We start from the raw sequence: 11,496 nt of genomic DNA, 5'->3' as shown, positions 1-11,496 counted from the left end.
GGGGGGACTGCTCATGTTTTGTACAATGTAATGTATTTTGCTCAAATTCCTCAAAATAGTCCATATGGAAGATAATAGAAAATAAGTACACATAAGTAACTAATAGTATGTCTAATTTTATAACTTCTAGAAATAGATCTGATAAATAAATAAGGCAGTGACAAGGTTTGGGCCAAAGAATTAGAGACTGACAGCAAGTGCTAATGTGGGATAAAACAGACATGCAGCATTCCTGCCTGTCAGGCCAAACACTTAAAACTGATGTACTAAGTGTTTAAATGTGTGTGTGTGTGTGTGTGTGTTTTCTGGGAATAGTCAGAGGACATGTGTGACCTCATAGCATTGGAGATTGAAGTGGTTGAGGCTATAAATTAGATCTCAGTTTTTGCCCAGCCATTACACCTGCTATTGTGTGAGTTTTCCCAATGTTTGTCATAGACTTCTTATTTTTCACATTTTGCTCTATGTTCTTACAATGCTTCTGGATCTCTACTAATTCAGCATGCCTATACTTGTTTTTTATGTGCTGATGCATTGCAAAAATGTGAATTGGCTTGACTTTTTTCTTTTTGATTTTCTTAAATTTTAGGTTTACTAACAAAGCACTGGAATTTTCATCATTCTCTGTATCCAGTAAGACATAAATCAGTAAGTACATTTATGCTCAAATGAAACCTGCAGTGCAGATGTATTTGCAGTAGTCACTGAAATATTGTTGTAACATATTTATTTTATGATTCATTAATCACTTTTAACAAATTTGACATTTTCTTAGAATAAGTATGGTGGATGCTGAGATGGCAGTGTTCGGGGTGGCAAGCTCTTACCTGCGGAAGTCTGAAAAAGAACGTTTAGAGGCACAGACTCGTCCTTTTGACATGAAGAAAGAATGTTTTGTGCCTGATCCTGTGGAGGAGTTTGTTAAGGCCACAATTACCAGTCGTGAAGGAGATAAAGTGACTGTAGAGACTGAATCAGGGAAGGTCAGTTTAAAAACATTGTCTCTCATATTTCTATATGGTTAAAGATATATTACATGAATACAAGTTGCTTTCAAATCTCTAATTATTAAATGGAAAACGGAAAGCTCATGCGTTTTAAAGCACAAAAATAAACTGCATAAACACATACATTAATTTAATATATAAATAATTTATCAGGCTTTTAGGAGCATCTGCATATTAGATGTGTGATTAGAAATATAGATGTGATCAAACAAAATTTTATTTCTTACTAAGTTGAAAAGTCATTTATCAGCATCTCGTAGAACTTATGTACTATATGTTATACATCTTATACTCCTCATGGAGTTTTGGGAATATTTTTGGAATTATAATATAAACATGTATATAAATAAATCAAGACATGAACTCTATTTCTCAGATAGAGTTTAAACCAGATACTAATTAGGCATCAAGTTAGTTAGTCAGATAGATAGATAGATAGATAGATAGATAGATAGATAGATAGATAGAATTAAAATAGCTGCAATATCACTTCTATGCTTTGACATGTAGTGTCTATAATACACATGTTCTGATTTGTTCTCATCTCATCTCATCTCATTATCTGTAGCCGCTTTATCCTGTTCTACAGGGTCGCAGGCAAGCTGGAGCCTATCCCAGCTGACTACGGGCGAAAGGCGGGGTACACCCTGGACAAGTCGCCAGGTCATCACAGGGCTTGTTCTGATTTGTTTCTACATAGAAATTTTCAATATTACACATTCTAAATTATACAAAATACCAAACTAAAGCAATAACAAAATATATTTAAATAATAATGAAAGCTGTTCCAAAATGTCCAAAATCACCTCATAAAAAAAGATTGGCTTCTTATATATATATATATATATATATATATATATATATATATATATATATATATATATATATATATATATATATAATGTATGTCAGCCCTGCGATGACCTGGCGATTTGTCCAGGGTGTACCCCGCCTCTTGCCCATAGTCAGCTGGGATAGGCTCCAGCTTGCCTGCGACCCTACACAGGATAAGCAGCTACAGATAATGGATGGATGGATGTGTATATATGTTACTTATAATGTTCCACTGTGAACATTATTTCCAAGGATTTTCAAGACGGCTATTTCTATAAAACATGTCAAATATTACATGCAACTATTTTTTTTCAGAATATTTGATCACTTTTCAGAAAGTTTCTTTATGTCAAGTAAGTAATATTCTAAACACCATAATTTTTTTTAGACAGTGACGCTTAAGGACAGTCAGATTCTGCAACAGAATCCTCCAAAGTTTGACAAAATTGAAGACATGGCCATGCTGACTTTCCTGCATGAGCCAGCCGTGCTGTATAATCTCAAAGAGCGTTATGCTGCTTGGATGATCTATGTGAGTATATGAAGGTAATTCAAACCAATTGAACATTTTCATTATTGTTCAAAATAACTAAAAGAATGCATATATATTTTTTCCTCAAAGACCTATTCAGGGCTGTTCTGTGTCACTGTCAACCCCTACAAGTGGCTGCCAGTCTATAATCAGGAAGTGGTAATAGCTTATAGGGGCAAGAAGAGAAGTGAAGCACCTCCTCACATTTTCTCCATTTCTGATAATGCATATCAGTATATGTTGGCAGGTAAATGCTAAACAAGTAACAGTAGTCATTTCTACTGCACTGATAAATAATATCACTAAGGTAATATTAACACTAAGTTTACTTAATTTAATTTAACCTAACTTAATAACACTAACTTAATTTATTTCTAAACAAACTGAACCACAATAAAGTAATGGACTGATGTGCAGCTGAAAGGTTTAGCATTCCCTTTAAGATGCCATACCTTTATGATTATAAATTCTTATGAATGTTTGGGGAAGACTTTGGACAAAAAAAAAATGCTGTCTAAATTTTATAATTATTAAAAAAAATCTTCCATTCTTCAAAATCTGGAAATTAAATGTCTGTCTGAGAATTAAATGTTATTCTTTACAAATAATATACTGTATTAATGTGCTATTTGCAGTGTGTAATAAATGATTGTTTGTTTCTTTCTTCACATAGACCGTGAAAACCAGTCACTTCTGATTACGTAAGTTACTAATAAGCCACAATTTTATAACATACTGAGTACTTAAACTCACATTCTATCTATCTATCTATCTATCTATCTATCTATCTATCTATCTATCTATCTATCTATCTATCTATCTATCTATAAGGCACTATCTATAATTGATTCACCTACATCACATTCATATATTAATAGATGTCAATTATAGAAATTGAGAGTTGGGACTAAGTATTAGATGTTAGGCCTAATGCATAAGCTTACAGTAAAGTGAGGAAAATAGAGCCCTCACTTTTTGAACAAAGGTTTCCCCACAAATTTGAGACCCCAGGCTATTCATTTATACTGTTCTTTCCAAAAGTACTGGAGTGCAAAGCCAGTTCTTTTGTTTCAAGACATTTGGGTTTGAAACAATATTTGGTCGAAACATAATGTTTAGTTGGTCAAAAATAATTGAACATGTGACTGACAGGGGTTTCTTGCTGCCTGGGTATGCCCTGTTAGATTGATTGTTTAAAAAATTAATAGCTCTGAATGATTACCTACAGCATTCACCCTGCGGCCTCTTGCCTGCAGCTAAATCACAGCCATGCTGATATTCAGGATACCTGCACTCTTTCTCGTGCAAAATTACTTAAGTAGACATTCAGAGCTATTAACTGTTAAAATAATCAATCTAAGAGGGCACACCTGGGCAAAAAGAAACACCTATCTGTGTTAATATACCTTACTTTCTAGCTTGCAACCAATATTTTTTTCATATGTAGTGGAGAATCTGGTGCTGGGAAAACTGTAAACACCAAAAGGGTCATTCAGTACTTTGCCAGTATTGCAGCAAGTGGGACAAAGAAGGATTCATCTAATCAAAACAAGGTTCCCATTTACATTCTTTATATATATATATATATATATATATATATATATATATATATATATATATATATATACACACACACACATAAAATGAATTATTATCTAAATGTATCTATATTTTGGAATATATTCTCTTTTTCAGGGAACTTTGGAAGATCAAATTATCCAAGCTAACCCTGCGCTGGAGGCTTTTGGCAATGCCAAGACTATTAGAAATGATAATTCCTCAAGATTTGTATGAGAAATGTTTGTCATGACACTTTTAATAGTACATCAACATTTCTCTTTTGTGTAAAATGCCTTATTTTTATTATTTTCTTCAGGGCAAATTCATAAGAATTCACTTTGACACCAGAGGGAAACTGGCATCAGCTGACATTGAAACATGTGTGTTTTTTCCTCTCTCTCTCTCTCTCTCTCTCTCTCTCTCACACACACACACACACATATATATATATATATATATATATATATATATATATATATATATATATATATATATATATATTTAATTGTCTGCAACTGTTAATATTGATTTACATCACTAATCAGTTGTTCCAATAATATGCATAAAGTGATATATTTGGTTTTGTTGCACTGTTAAATTAATTTCTTGCCATATCAGGTGCATGAGTACTTGTAAAATATATATTGGTATCAAAAGCACATTTCATATTTCTGATTTTTACATATTTACCATAACACTTATGTTATGTTACTCTCATATTTACTAAGATCTCCTGGAGAAATCTCGCGTGACCTTTCAGCTCAAGGCGGAGAGAGATTATCACATATTCTATCAAATCTTGTCAAACAAGAAACCAGAGATACTTGGTTAGTAAATGGAATCAGTGAAATCAATAAAGATGAAACACCATCAAAATCCATAAAGATTTTGATAAAATGGCATAATATTCTTTTTTTTCCCTGCAGAGATGCTACTGGTGACACCAAACCCATATGACTACGCATTCATTTCTCAGGGAGAAACCACAGTTCTTTCCATTGATGATGCTGAAGAGTTAATGGCAACTGATGTAAGTTTCTGTGTTCAAGCAGTTTGTTTTCAGTTATCGAACAAAATCATCCAGTTTTATGGAATGTTATTCCATATGTTATTCCATAATTTTAACGTCTTCAGTATTGTTCTACAATGTAGAAAGTAGTCAAAATACAGAAAAACCTATTAATCAGTTGGTGTGTCCAAACTTTTGACTAAGACGCCATGTTATGACCAGATGCCAATGATCTGTTGATAAATATATTGAATTCTATATATTTAACCAATTCACTTTTAAAGTTACTGGAGAGTCAGCTTCAATTTGGCCAGTGGATTACAGTATGTCAAACACAGGGATATAAACTACACAGTATGGCCAAAAGTATATGGACACATAACCATCACAACCATATGTGATTCTTCAACACACTGTTGCCACAGAGCTTGAAGCAAACAATTGTGTAGAATGTCTTTGTATGTGGTAGCATTACAGTTTCCTTTCAGTAGAACTCAGGGGCTTAAACAAGTTCCAGTCTAAAATCTGATGAAGATTCAGTAAATGTGTTAAAATTATGTTGCACTTTCATTTGCAATGATCATCAAGAAGATGCAGTGAAAGAACTCTGAAGGTTTGCTGGATTTAATCTGTACATTTCAAAAGATAACATTTATTGACATACTATGTTCTCTTAATTGGCATAATTGCTTTCTTATTGACATAACCTATTTGTCCTTATCTGTGACCTTTATTTTAAGGATCAGTATTTTTCTTATATTAATGTGGTTATGTACTTTGCCTTTCATTTCATTGCTTCATTTACAGAATGCTTTTGATGTACTTGGCTTCACACAAGATGAAAAAAACTCAGTATACAAGCTTACTGGAGCCATTATGCACCATGGTAACATGAAATTTAAGCAAAAGCAGCGTGAAGAGCAAGCAGAAGCTGATGGAACTGAGGGTATATAGTTTGCATTTTGCCATCAAAGAAATCATTAATAATCTATCACAGTTTAATGCAGACTTCTTAATTTATTTTAGATGCAGACAAAGTTGCTTATCTGATGGGCCTGAACTCTGCTGACCTCATAAAAGGTTTGTGTCACCCAAGAGTTAAAGTAGGCAATGAGTGGGTGACCAAAGGACAAAATGTTCAACAGGTAAGCAAATCTTTATAGTATATTTACTTCAAAAATACACAACAAAAATAATACTTTGAAGCAAATACTGCTTACATCTTTTTCAACTAATTTTGCTGGTTTTTACAGGTGAACTATGCTGTTGGTGCTCTGTCCAAAGCAGTGTATGAGAAAATGTTCCTCTGGATGGTGGGGAGAATTAACCAGTCTCTGGAAACAAGACAGCCACGCCAGTATTTCATTGGTGTATTAGACATTGCTGGTTTTGAGATTTTTGAAGTGAGTGCATGAATACACAAAAACATACATAAAACATGCTATTAGATCAATTCTGATATAGGTGTAATATTTTGTATGATTTAAACATGTAATATGTTAATATTACTGACTAAAGGCTTTGTATAAAGCTTGTTATTTTGCTTACAACCATGTTTTAACTCCATTTCACTCAGAGTGGACTTAATGCATGCACACATTTGAACAGATTTCCTTCTTAGTGATTGTATTAGCCACTTTTAATTTTGAGGGAATGGTTTATGATGAAACTTCCTAACTGAATGTGAACAGAAGCATAAGAAAGCTGGTTTGATTTTGGAAAACTGTGTGAAGTTGACACTCTACTGTAGCCTTTGGACAATGCTTGGTAGATGTTGGATAGAGTAGGAATTCCTGTGACAGTGACAAAGAAGTTGATATCGAAACATAAATACATTCATTTGAAACATTAATACATTCATATGTTTACAGTTTAACACTTTCGAGCAACTCTGCATTAATTTTACAAATGAGAAACTGCAACAGTTTTTCAACCATCACATGTTTGTGCTGGAACAAGAAGAATACAAGAAAGAAGGCATAGAGTGGGAATTCATTGACTTCGGCATGGACTTGCAAGCCTGCATTGATTTGATTGAGAAGGTGGGCCGTTAATAATTAAGAAAGGTTTCAAACATTAGTTGAATAAATAATACACGTTTCAAAGACAAGTAGTATAGTTTTATGCTATAGTTATGATTAGAGATATAATGGTTAATGTTTGGTTACTGCTAATGTAAACAATTTGTTGTTATTTGTTTTAGCCCATGGGTATCATGTCTATCCTTGAAGAGGAATGCATGTTCCCCAAAGCCACAGATGCCACATTTAAAGCAAAGCTTTTTGACAACCACTTGGGGAAATCAAGTAACTTCCAGAAGCCAAGGATTGTAAAGGGGAAGCCTGAGGCTCACTTTGCCCTTGTTCACTATGCTGGCATTGTGGACTACAACATCATCAACTGGCTCATAAAAAACAAGGATCCACTAAATGAAACTGTAGTTGGACTCTACCAAAAATCTTCACTAAAACTGTTGACTGTCCTGTTTGCAAACTATGCTGGGGCAGAATCAGGTAAGCAAAAGTGGTTCTACTTCTTCCTACCAGGGGTGTAGAAAATGACCTGAATGTCTTGTGTGACTTGTCCAGGGTGTACCCCGCCTTTCGCCCATAGTCAGCTGGGATAGGCTCCAGCTTGCCTGCGACCCTGTAGAAGGATAAAGCGGCTAGAGATAATGAGATGAGATGAGATGTCTTGTGTGCATGCATATACATGCTGAAACTTCCAAAAAAAAAAAAAAGGTCACAAAGTGACATGTCTGTCCAACAACCCACCCACTGATCTATACCGCTTATCTGTCAGGGTCACTGAAGCTAATCCAAGCTGACTGTGAGTGAGAGCCACAGTACACCCTGGGCAGGTTGCCAACCTATCACAGGGCTAACACACAGACAAACAACCATTCACACCTACTGGCAAATTAGAGTTGCCAGTTAATCTAATTTGCACTGCTTTGGACTGTGGGAGGAAACTGGAGCACCCAGAGGAAACCCATGAGGTTTCCAACATGCAAACTCAACACAGAAAGGCTCTAGTTGACTGTCAGGTTTGAATCCAGAACCTTCCAGCTGTGAAGCAACAATGCTAACCACTGACCCACCATGCCATCCTGTCCAACAACCATCTTTCACTTTCTTCTTGTATCATGTACGTCAGACCACATGCACAATATATGAAGTTATCTTCTTAGCAGCTTGTAACTAAGGTTGGAGCTCCAGGTAACTGGTCCACAAAAGGTGGCAATAACCTGCTATTACCTTCTCTTGCAGCAAGTGAGATTTATTTTATAACTTATGAGTACTTTTATAGTCACAGTGATGGTGTTCTGTGTTGTGCCAGCTAGCTTGGAGTTGGCTTTCCCTTGTCAACATTGCTAGCATTATTACCATCATTAATAATCTCAACCAACTTACTATTGCCTTTTTGTTCAGTAGCAGCACTTCTTTCACTTGGTTCTCTCAATGCACTACCCCCTCCTCTCTCAGAGTATTTCACACCCCCAACCAGAAAACCTATGACTGTTAGCTGTTGGCACAGCTGAGAAGTTTTCCCTTTGCTTTAATATGCACTTTCACAAAAGAACTAGCGAAGTTAGCTGGATTCCTCTAACTGACAACACTGGGGCTGAAGTTAGGTTTTCCTCCATTCACCACTCACTCTTCCTGCCAGGTCAAGTTCTCTGTCATTGTCCACTTAGTAGTAGTTGGAAGCTGTTGTGACTTCTACAATAGACACCTTTGGTTTTGCTTGCTTGGAGCCCTTTGGTTACTTCATATTGCTTTGAAAACACATAAAAGTGTGTTCAGTTCAAATTAGAAAGAGTAAATTATCACATGTAAATGATACTCACGTTTTCTTCTAAGATATGTGTACTGAAGTATATAATGAAAAATGCATATTACCAGTGAAAAGTTTGGACAAACTAGAATATATATTTTTCATGATTTTAAAGACATTTTAAATAAAGTTTATGGTTGAAATTTATTTCTAAGACATAAATAGTGAATAATAAGTGCAAAAATAATGGGACACTGTAAACTGTAAATAAAAACAGAATGTGATCATTTGCAAAATCAAGGAAACCCTATATTTCATTGAAAATAGTACAAAGACAATATATCAAATGTTGAAACTAAGAATTTTATTGTTGTTTGAAAAATATATGCTCATTTTGAATTTGATGCCAGTAGTACGTTTCAAAAAAAATTGGGACAGGAGCATGTTTACCACAGTGTTGCATCACCTTTACTTTTAACAACATTCTGTAAATGTTTGGGAACTGAGGAAACCAGTTGCTGTAGTTTTAAAAGTGAAATATTGTCCCATTCTTGCCTGATATAGGATTTCAGCTGCTCAACAGCTTGGGGTCTCCTTTGTCATATTTTGCATTTCAAAATTTGTTTTTGCTTCTTTGGATCTCTTCATACTTATTTTATAAAACTTTGAAAACACATATAAAAGTGCTGAATGGCACTGACACATAACACTAATACTTTTCAGCCACTGCTGAATCTGGCAAAAAAGAAAAGAAAAAGAAAGGATCTTCTTTCCAGACAGTGTCTGCACTTCACAGGGTATGTGCACAGATATTAAAGTCCAAAGTACCATGACCCTTTGTGTTAGTTGTACTATCCCTATTAACTCTATTAACATTGCTGACTTTCAGGAAAATCTTAATAAGCTAATGACAAACTTGCGCTCAACTCATCCACACTTTGTACGCTGCATCATTCCCAATGAGACCAAGACTCCTGGTGCAATGGACAACCCCCTTGTTATGCATCAGCTTCGCTGCAATGGTGTGCTAGAAGGCATCAGGATCTGCCGGAAGGGTTTCCCAAACAGAATCCTTTATGGTGATTTCAAACAGAGGTACCAAAATGTAACCTAAGTAGTATACTCATGATAACATTATTATCTAACAAACTTGCACTTGTAATATTTATGAGCACATGCTGATGTGATTTTGCAGATACCGCATCCTTAACCCATCTGCAATCCCAGAGGGACAATTCATTGATAGCAAGAAGGGGGCTGAAAAACTGTTGGCTTCACTTGATATAGATATCCAACAGTACAGATTTGGGCACACTAAGGTAAAAGGTTGAGTTAGATTTGAGTTGAATTTGAGTTAAGTTTAGTTTCACTTTCAAAACTGTTTCAATAAAAATGTTATATATATATATTACTGTATATATACACACACACATTTTTTTCAGGTGTTTTTTAAAGCTGGCCTGTTAGGTCAATTGGAGGAAATGCGAGACGAACGGCTATCTAAAATATTAACAAGAATCCAAGCCAGGTCTCGTGGGCTTCTCTCAAGAATTGAGTACCAGAAAATGGTGGAACGCAGGTATGTCTGTCAATACCATTTTTTAAATTTACATTTTGTAAACATTTCCTCTGTTAATTTTTTTTTAACCCAAAAGAGATGCCTTGCTGGTTATACAATGGAATGTGCGTACATTCATGAGTGTCAAAAACTGGCCATGGATGAAGCTGTACTTCAAGATCAAACCATTACTGAGATCTGCTGAAGCAGAGAAGGAGATGGCCAACATGAAAGAGGAATTCCTGAAACTCAAGGAGGCTTATGCCAAGTCTGAAGCTCGTAGAAAAGAGCTTGAGGAGAAAATGGTTTCACTTCTCCAAGAGAAGAATGATCTGCAGCTACAAGTGCAGGCAGTAAGTATAAAATGCATTGGGAAATGGTTGAAAAAAATTAATTAAAAAATATGAATATATTTCATTGCTCCAATGCACACAGGAACAAGACAATCTGTGTGATGCTGAGGAAAGGTGCGAAGGGCTAATTAAAAACAAGATCCAGATGGAAGCCAAAGTCAAAGAGCTGAACGAAAGACTGGAGGATGAGGAAGAAATGAATGCAGAGCTAACAGCTAAAAAGAGAAAGCTAGAGGATGAGTGTTCTGAGCTTAAGAAAGACATTGATGATCTTGAGTTGACTCTGGCTAAAGTGGAAAAGGAGAAGCATGCCACTGAGAATAAGGTTTCTGTGCCTCATACATGAAGTTTTACAATACAACAATACTGAAAATGTAATGGCAATTTTCTCAAAATCTGCTATATCATAGGTGAAGAATCTGACTGAGGAAATGGCAGCTTTGGATGAAATCATAGCCAAGTTAACTAAGGAGAAGAAAGCCCTTCAGGAGGCTCACCAGCAAACCCTGGATGACCTGCAAAGTGAGGAGGACAAAGTCAACAGCCTCACCAAAACCAAAGTCAAACTAGAGCAGCAAGTTGATGATGTAAGTGAATAAAAAAAAAATGAAGACGCAAATAGATACTTGTCTCAGGATTAATTTTAATTCTTGTTTTTCATCAGTTAGAGGGATCTCTAGAGCAAGAGAAGAAGATTCGTATGGATCTTGAAAGGGCAAAGAGAAAACTAGAGGGTGACCTAAAGTTGACCCAAGAAAGCATAATGGACCTGGAAAATGACAAACAACAACTAGAGGAACGCCTTAAGAAGTAATACAAAAAGACAAAGATTTTAACTAACACCATATCACATGTATATACTGACA

General features: G+C 35.3%; 1 protein-coding gene across 2 annotated transcripts in view; it reads left to right on the top strand.

Moving 5' to 3' along the window:
• The first annotated feature begins 782 nt into the window (after positions 1–782).
• LOC132871629 (myosin-7-like) overlaps positions 783–11,496 on the top strand; it is a 29,001-nt gene continuing 18,287 nt past the window's right edge. The window contains exons 1-23 of one of the 2 annotated variants that reach the window (XM_060905951.1): positions 783–983; positions 2,230–2,373; positions 2,464–2,620; positions 3,047–3,074; positions 3,821–3,926; positions 4,069–4,161; positions 4,250–4,313; positions 4,662–4,760; positions 4,860–4,963; positions 5,750–5,888; positions 5,969–6,087; positions 6,196–6,345; positions 6,814–6,984; positions 7,146–7,455; positions 8,618–8,623; positions 9,443–9,516; positions 9,609–9,814; positions 9,915–10,038; positions 10,162–10,298; positions 10,375–10,630; positions 10,713–10,955; positions 11,041–11,217; positions 11,295–11,440. In XM_060905951.1, the coding sequence (XP_060761934.1) occupies positions 783–983; positions 2,230–2,373; positions 2,464–2,620; positions 3,047–3,074; positions 3,821–3,926; positions 4,069–4,161; positions 4,250–4,313; positions 4,662–4,760; positions 4,860–4,963; positions 5,750–5,888; positions 5,969–6,087; positions 6,196–6,345; positions 6,814–6,984; positions 7,146–7,455; positions 8,618–8,623; positions 9,443–9,516; positions 9,609–9,814; positions 9,915–10,038; positions 10,162–10,298; positions 10,375–10,630; positions 10,713–10,955; positions 11,041–11,217; positions 11,295–11,440 (3,254 nt within the window). The remainder of the gene's footprint in view (positions 984–2,229; positions 2,374–2,463; positions 2,621–3,046; positions 3,075–3,820; positions 3,927–4,068; positions 4,162–4,249; positions 4,314–4,661; positions 4,761–4,859; positions 4,964–5,749; positions 5,889–5,968; positions 6,088–6,195; positions 6,346–6,813; positions 6,985–7,145; positions 7,456–8,617; positions 8,624–9,442; positions 9,517–9,608; positions 9,815–9,914; positions 10,039–10,161; positions 10,299–10,374; positions 10,631–10,712; positions 10,956–11,040; positions 11,218–11,294; positions 11,441–11,496) is intronic. The other variant, XM_060905950.1, reaches the window with a different exon arrangement.

This window comes from Neoarius graeffei, chromosome 23 (assembly GCF_027579695.1).
Source record: "Neoarius graeffei isolate fNeoGra1 chromosome 23, fNeoGra1.pri, whole genome shotgun sequence".
Classification (NCBI taxonomy): domain Eukaryota; kingdom Metazoa; phylum Chordata; class Actinopteri; order Siluriformes; family Ariidae; genus Neoarius; species Neoarius graeffei.
This window is presented reverse-complemented; position numbering and strand designations above follow the sequence as displayed.